This window comes from Chinchilla lanigera, unplaced genomic scaffold (assembly GCF_000276665.1).
Source record: "Chinchilla lanigera isolate Chin_1 unplaced genomic scaffold, ChiLan1.0 scaffold00038, whole genome shotgun sequence".
NCBI lineage: Eukaryota > Metazoa > Chordata > Mammalia > Rodentia > Chinchillidae > Chinchilla > Chinchilla lanigera.
Genome location: NW_004955439.1, coordinates 11,911,077 through 11,919,497, shown reverse-complemented (window position 1 = coordinate 11,919,497; position 8,421 = coordinate 11,911,077). Strand labels below are relative to the sequence as shown.

The 8,421-nt window shown below is 34.7% G+C and overlaps 1 protein-coding gene across 1 annotated transcript in view; it reads right to left on the bottom strand.

Annotated features, from left to right (window-relative positions):
- Positions 1–849: 849 nt before the first annotated feature.
- Positions 850–8,421, bottom strand: part of LOC102025623 (nascent polypeptide-associated complex subunit alpha, muscle-specific form-like) — a 23,900-nt gene continuing 16,328 nt past the window's right edge. Inside the window, 1 exon segment of the mRNA XM_013517303.1 lies at positions 850–1,154. Within this exon segment, the coding sequence (XP_013372757.1) occupies positions 850–1,154 (305 nt within the window).

Sequence of the window (8,421 nt, the reverse complement as noted above, 5' to 3'; positions counted from 1 at the left end):
CCTTCAATCCCTCTTCCCCTTATTTACCAAAGCTTTGTTTCCATTTTTTCTTCTTTTCTCATCATTTTTCCCTTCCTTCTTTTCCCCCTCCTCCATTCCTAGTTCCCCTTCCCATTTGAACATTTTCTTCCTGTTTCACAATATCTGTTATACATTTTGGCCGTTATTTACACTTTCGATTTCTTGCACCAGAGAAACAATGTGGTATTTACACATGTGGCTGGTTTATTTTACTTAAGAGTATGTCCTCAAGGTGCATCCATTTAGCTAGAAAGGTCTAAAGTTTATCTTTCTTTATGACTAAATATTACTCTAGTGTATAAAAAGAAAAAAGCACATCTTCTTTAGCCATTCATCACTTCATGGGCATTTGGTCTGTTTCCAAGATTTAGCTGTTATAAACTGTTCTGCTACAAATATGGGTATGCATATATTGCTATGGTATGCTGCTTTTAATTCTTTTGACCAAGAAGAGGAATAGCTGGGTCTAGTGGGACCTCTAGTCCTAATTTTTTGAGGAATCTCCACACTGATTTCCACAGTGGTTCCACCAGTCTACATGCCCACCAACAGTGGAGAAGGGTCTCTTTTTCCCCACAGCCCCTCGAGCATTTGTTATTGGTTGATTTCTTGATGATGGTCATTCTTTCTAAAGCAAGACAGAGTGTCAGTGTTGTTTTAATTTGCATTTCTCAAATGACCAATGATGCTGAACATTTCTTCATGTATTTATTTGTCATTTCTACTTCTTCAGGAACAGATAAATTTTTTACTGTAGAATTTTGTTAAGCAACCTTAGCAGTTTGGATCTCAGTTTGGGAGTGATTAGGAGTTTGAGACTGAGTATGTTTATTCTCCTTCCAATGTCAGTGTTAAGTAATATGGTTCAGGACTGTCCATTTCCATTTTCCCATCCAGTAACTTTTTGCCAGTGGTGGTCTTTCATCCATCCCAGTTTTGAACTTGAATCAGGGAGGTGCTTTCTAAGGTTTCCATCCTTGGTTTTATGGCCATCTCATGTGGTTTCCTCATAAAGGAGATCTCATTATTTTTAAAGATGTTTTTGTTTCTTATAGTGATCACATCTCGATTTTTACTGATGGTCACAGTGGGTTTTGCCAGACAGCCCAATTTCCTGTGGGTTCTTCCTATTCCTTCAGTTACAGAATACTGTGAATTCAATCTGGAATGGTCTGTTTTAGTTGGATCGACTCTCTTTCTGCAGCTTCAGAAGTGGGGCATGTCCAGACTTAACAAAGGAAGACATATTATAAAACAGGTCACAACCTGATAGGTAAAAATAGAAGACAGGGCAGACACAACAGCAAAAGGCCAGGTCCTGATACTCTGGCTTCAGTTCACAGAGCACTCAAATTTATAAATATGTGACATGCACCTGATGTATATATGTAAAACAGAGCAGGTGTGCACTATGATCAGGATCATACAGGATCTCCATTTTACCTAAAAAAATTGGATTCCTTTGTTTAAAAATGGCTTAGTACTGCAGTCTTCCAAGTTTGGAAACATCACCTGGATAATGTTGAAAGCTACTTTGTCAAAAATAGAATGTCTTACTGTTCAAATGTCTTTGTGAAATGTAGATTATAAGTATAATGTAGATTATAAGTATAAATGGTATTGACTTGGGGTGTTTGTATGCATTATTCACATAATCAAGTGTCAAATTCTGCTACATAATGTTACTTGGCTCACCACAAACTTGAAATTCAAACACTGCCCTGGCTTGTCACTTTGCATACATTTCCGTTTTCTGTGGACCCTATCCAATTTCACAAGACTGTTGGGACTTGGGAACCATTAAATGTATAAAAGCGCCTCCCAATTATTTCCTTATCTCAAACCTCTCATCTGTTCTTGTTAGAAACTAAAATCCCTGACATTATCATGTGGAAAGAAAAGTAGTTCAAAGAAGAAAACCAATAAAACACAAAGTTCTTCAGTGAAATGCTGTCTGAATGAACACAGACAAAGAAGTTATTCATAAATCTGAAGTAACATTCTTTTAAATTTCATTTAAGGAAATGCTACAGTAGCTGAAACTGAAGTCTACATGTATTTCCATAACATGTCATTTTTTTCTTCCAATTCACATACATAGACTTATTATTATAAAGTTCTTCAGACTTCATAAGGTTTTCCATTTTACAACAGTAAGCATTTCAACATTTATTTTGGGGGGGAAGATGGTTAGAAAATTTTGTTAATTTTTCTAGTGGGGATACCAATAATTAGGTCTGGAAACATGAAAATTATCTAACACCTTTCCTTATCCCTTCCTCAAAATACCATAACAATCAAAATTTACTTTCATTTTTTAAAAACTTACATGGGTATTTCATTGTAAGAGAGGAAGGGAAAGACGTATGTGAGGAATAGGGGGCTATTCCACAGGCCTGTAAAATTTGGACTAAAATGGTCTGGTAGAAACGTACTGGGTGCTGGGCATTTTGCTCCTGTCAGGTTCACTGGGGCAAGAAATTCAGAGGGGAAATGGGATGGGAAAAGCCCCAATACAGAGATAGGAAGGTATGAAGGACCACGCAAAGTTTATTATCTCGAGTTTGTACTTTGTAAACTTTTTGAGAATAAGAATTTTCTTTCATCTAAGTGTTTAAAATATGGGTTCCCATATACAACAGTAATTGTACTTTTGTCTATTTAGTTTTCAGAACATGCTTGGGACCTATATGAAATTATACACATTCTTTACAACAATAACTCCATAGTTCCCAGAGCCTGCCTTCTCTGGCCCCAAGATCTGAGGCTGGGACATAGTTGTTTTCTGTTCATGGATGGGTAGGATTGTGAGTCATACAGTAATTCTGCCTAAATTATGGTAAACTTTAGGTCCCTGAGTCCCACAAAAGACTGGATTGAATTGGGGATTTTTTCTACCATCTTAGCAGAGTAAAGATTGCAAAGCCAAGGGAAGTTAATGTTCAGATAACAGGGCAAAAAGGGTAGGAAAGAGACAGGGATGAAGGGAGTTGTTCTCTTGCACCCTAATACCTGGTATATGTGGAAATTTAGTGAGTTTTAAGAACAGTGAGACCAATAGCAAACCAAGGAAGAGGCAAACTGCTCAGTTCTCTTCCATTCTACCACCCACCACCCACCCAGGCACCTACTACACAGAGACTAAAATGCTACTCAGATTTCTTGTCTGTCGCCCTGTCAGGGTTTCTTTTCCTTCCGTTCTCTTAAGCATCGTAGAAATGAGGTCAAAACTCTGTGATTGTCATTTTGTTCCAAATTCTTGAAATATTTTATTATTTACAAAGGTTTCCCTACCGACTCAGAACAGGACAAAATATGAATGTGCAAAACATGAGAGCTTTAATAATAAAAATTTTAGTTATATGCCTTTGGTTAAACAGTGGTCATTCTCAAAGGATTTTTGAAAATAAAAGTTTAAGAAACAACTTTTAAATAGCTTTATTTTGTATACTGGTGCATAAATAATATATTGATTGCTTAAAATTTAGAAAATGCCACCAAAAGTTGTATAAAGAATAAAATGAAAATCATATAAAATGTCAATGTCTATTATGCTTTGGAATCTATCTTTCCATACATACATTATTCAGACATATACCTACATCTTTAAGGGGAATCAGAGTACTGTTGTGAAATCTACCTTTCTCACCTAACATAACATCATGGCATCTTTTCACACCAATGTATGTAGACCCACATTATCCTTATTAATCATGTTCTATTGTTTCAATGCACCATAATTCAACTTAATATTTAAGATGTATTACCCTTGTTTTGTGTTTTTTTACTATTACAAGATGTTGATGGAAATATTCTTGGGCATACATCTTCACACATATGTCCAATTACTTCTTCCTAGGAGAGGAATTAGAGGGTCAAACAGTTTGCATATTTAAAATTCTGATACGTGCTGTTAAACTGTCTTGCAGGAAGCTTATGCCAATTATACTCCCACTCCCAGGATGTGAGAATGCCTGTTTCTACCAATCCAATATGAGTGTTTTTCTTTTTCTTTCTTGTTTTAAAAATCTTTACCATTAATAAACAAAGTAATTAATCTCATTGGTTTTGTTTCTGTAAAACTGACTACTGAGACTTTGTTATCCTGTATTTTTTTTTTTTGCCATAAGCAATATTTTTTTAAAAAAAACCTTTTCTTTTGACCATCTCTTAGCTGTGGCATTTTTTATGATTTTTAATAATCTTTATATAATGGGGATATCATTCTTAATCTCTGTGGATTATACATTCCTGAGGGCCAAAAATCCACATTCTTCATCACAATCTAGCCTGCCTCTAGTGCAACGCTTGGCCCAGGATAGGTACTCAAAAATACTTGTAAAATGACTGACTTCACCAATCCATGTATGTTATATAGTATTTTCCCAGTTTGTTATGTGTCTTTTCATCTTATTGTTTTATTTTCCCCATCTGAAAGTTTTTAAACTTCATATAGCAAAAATCTATCAACATATTCTTTTATGAATATATGATTGTATAAAGTCACGCAATTTCCCTATTAAGATTATAAAAATAACAAACATCTATGTAATACTGCACATGCCCAAAACTGTTGCAAACAGTACTTATATTCATTCACTTAGTCCTTCTAACAAGATTTTTGTCTAGTAGAGTATTTCAGATCAATCATACCCTACCCACAATATATAATTATTCCTTTTTAAAAGACTCTCCCAGCTATTCCTTTTAATTGATTTAATTATCTTTAATTTTCAAAATCAAAAAGAGTAAAAGAGATAAGAGGTATTTGTCTTTCCCTCTTACTTTAGTGGTCCCTGTTCTCCTTGTATGTATGTGTGTAGTTTATACAAATCATTGCATGCTATAAACATTGTTTTAAACCTACTTATTTAACTTCACTTAATAAAATACATGTTCTTTAAAATCATTTTGTCAACTTTTTGTTTTATTGAGTTAAATTTATAAACTTGAGGCCATTTTTTATTTTTAAAGTATACAATACTCTCATTCAAGTATATTATTTCTATTTTTTCTAGCTTTCCTTGTGTCCTTCACCAAATGTTTTCATTTTCTTGTTTAAACCCCATATTTCTCTTAAGCTTGTTTCTGAACAGATTTTTTAAAAAATCTTTCTCCATATGATAGGCTAGAACACAGTAACTTTATCCTTAATTTGCATTTACATGTTTACCAATGAAGTTGAAATCTTTTCATGCATTTATTGACCATTTGCAATCTCTATAAGTTCAACCTCTCACCTTTATGCAACTCAATGAGTCAGTATCAAAATCATATAGCCTTGAGCTGGGGTGTAGCTCAGTGGTAGCGCACTTGCCCAGCATACACAGGGCCTGGGCTCCAAACTCAGAGCTACAAAATAAATAAATAAATAAAAAGTAAAAGAAAAAAATTGTGTTTGCATCTCATAGCTTTATTTAGTATCTTTTCCCTATTTTCTTTCATTTGCCCAAAGTGATAGTAAACAAAAAAATCTACCATGGAAACTCTCCTTGCTACTGAATCTTTTTTTTTATTGCCACCAGTTTGTTCAGGGTCTCCACTCCTTTGCCTACAGGTAGATGATTTAGGTGATTATGGCTTCCCCTCTTCCCCTTGCTTCCCTCTCTACTTAAAAAGAAGACAGATGAAGTTTACGTGTGTTTATATTACCTTGAGATATAATTCCATTTATATTCCATTGTACACCACTGCCTATGAAATTCAGTTTACATTGCTAACTTTTCCTATCTTTCTCCCATCACTACCCTACATTTTTCTCATAGTTCAGTAAAACAAAGCTATTTCATGTTCCAAGATATGTCCCATGTTTTTCTGACCCTATACCTAATTCTCCTGCTATCACACACAACTGAAATGCCTCCCATTTTTTCTACCTTTTGAAATTACAACGCTTCTTCAAGGCTCACCTGGAAAATCATCTCTGAGAAAAATTTTCTGTCATCTTCACTTCTAAACTCCCAGAGGGACTTATTTCTATTTTTATGGTATCTCTCAAGCTGTCTGCCCATTTTATGATTGTCATTACTAGAAATTTATAAATTGTTTAAGCACAGAGAATATGTTTTATGTGATGGTGTGGTAAATGGACTGGTTTATCTGGTCAAGATCTGTTCAAAGGCCCATTGTTGGCTTATTAGTTGTTTTAGATTGAGTAGGACACTTAACCTCTTGAACCTCAAGGTCTTTGGTTGTGAACTGGTAGTGGTAGTAGTGGTACCACCAATGGTAATGGTTTGTAATTAGTAAATTTTGTATGCCCTGAGTTCTGCTCATGTATTGTTAATGCATCAATATGCTATACTCTACACCAGACAATAGCAACATTTTCAAAGATTTCACATTGTAATCTAGTCTCAAAAATAGAAACCATCATTGTTGGTCTCTTGGTAAAATAACAATTAAAAAAAACAGTTTTCTACTTACCTAAAAGTGAAGAAGAGCCTTAAATACACTATCTAATTCTAGCTTAAAGATAGATAGCATTGTTATAAATTGTAAGTGATTTTTAATTGTGCTGATAGAAACCACTGAAAATAAAGTTTATTTTTATTAAAGAGGCTAAGCTATATGGGGAAAGGGAGATAATGATGAGATTAGACCTTTTAATTCCTTCAGTCTTCAATACAGACCAAGGCAAAGAGTAGTTCAGTTGGTGAAGAGGATTATTCATTTCTTATTGACCTCACTTCTCTATAAAATAAGTTTAAAAAATTAATAACAACTTCCAGTGCTTCTCCCCACAGTGGTATCACAAGACACAGACATATCATATTTTGTATACGTAAGAGCATGTGCACACAAATCATCTAGCTATCCCAGGAAGCAATTAGACAAGAATGAACATCTCTCTTCTTCAATGTCAGTATCTCCTTTCCATAAAATTTTAATCCCCTTCCTAAGACTCTGAGCAAAAGACTTTGCTTTCCACATAACTGAAACAACGGAGCTCCCTCCCCCAATCTGTTATCCCGCTTTTTCTAAGCTTAAATTTCTTTACAAGGTTATCCATCCTTTCTCTTTTACATTTTTATTGAAATATAAACGGCCTTAATCATATCAGTCTTTAAGTGTGTAGCTCACTAACTGCTTGCATATACATAAATCCAAACAATGAATCATATCAAAGTTGGAGAACATTTCTAGTATTCCAGTTGGCTCCCTTTTTACCACCACTACCCCCCAACCCATACTCTGTCCTTGTTCCCCACGAGGTAACTACTGTTGCAATTTGTATTACCCTCAGTTAGTTTCATCTGACCTTGAATCTCATATACACGAAATCATACTGCATGTTCTCCTTCATCCATGGATTCCCCCCCTCACAATATTTAAAAGATCACCTATTGTATTGAGTGTATTGTAACAGTCTTTTTAAATATGCAACAGTTTAAGATATAATCGCATACCATAAAAGCCACCCTTTTAAAGTGTAAAATTCAGTGGGTTTTAGTATATTCATAGAGTTGTAAAGCAGGAACCACATACAATTATAGGACATTTTCACTACTCTAAAAAGAAAGCCCACACCAATTAGCAGTCACTCCACATATCCCTGTCCCTCCCGCTCCTGGCCACGTGTAAACTCCTCTTTGTCTCTGTAGATTTGCCTATTCTGGATAGTTCATGTAAATGGAATCACACAACACTTGGTCTTTCCTTACTAGCTTCTCTCGGTAAAATGTGTTGCTCAAGGTTTATCTGCGTTATAGCATGCATCACTATTCCCGTTCTTTCCATTGTCAAATAATAGTTGGTGAATATACATTTTGTTTACTCATATATCAGCTGATGGACATCTGAATTGTTTCTACCTTTTGCTTATTATAAATAATTCTTGTATAAACATTTGTGTTCAAGTTTTCACATGGATGTATGTTCTCATTTCTCTTGGTTAAAGATCCAAGTTTTTAAATTTTGATGAAATCTAACATCTATTTTTTTCACTTTTAGCTTATGCTTCTGATGTAATATATAAGATACCATTGCCTAATCCAAGTAATGAGGATTAATTCCTTACTTTTTCTAATAGTCATATATTTTTACTTCTTGCATTTAGGTGTATGATTCATTTTGAATTAATTTGTGTTTGTGGTGAGAGGTAGAATTTTCAGTTCCCTCTTTTGCATATGAGTACCCAACTGTCCCAGAACAATTTGTTGAAACTATTCTCTCCTGCTCCTTTGACTTAACAACCTTGTTGAAAAGTCAACTGACCATTAACAAAAAGTTGTTCATTCTTTTTCATTGCTAAGTAACATTGCATTGTATGAATATGTGACAGTTTATTCATCCTTCTCTTCACTCATATTTGGGTTGTTGCTAATTAGGGGCTATAAAGAATAAGGTTGCTAGTCTTCCGGCTGGCTAGCTTCCTGCCTGGTGGCTCCCTGAGGGTGG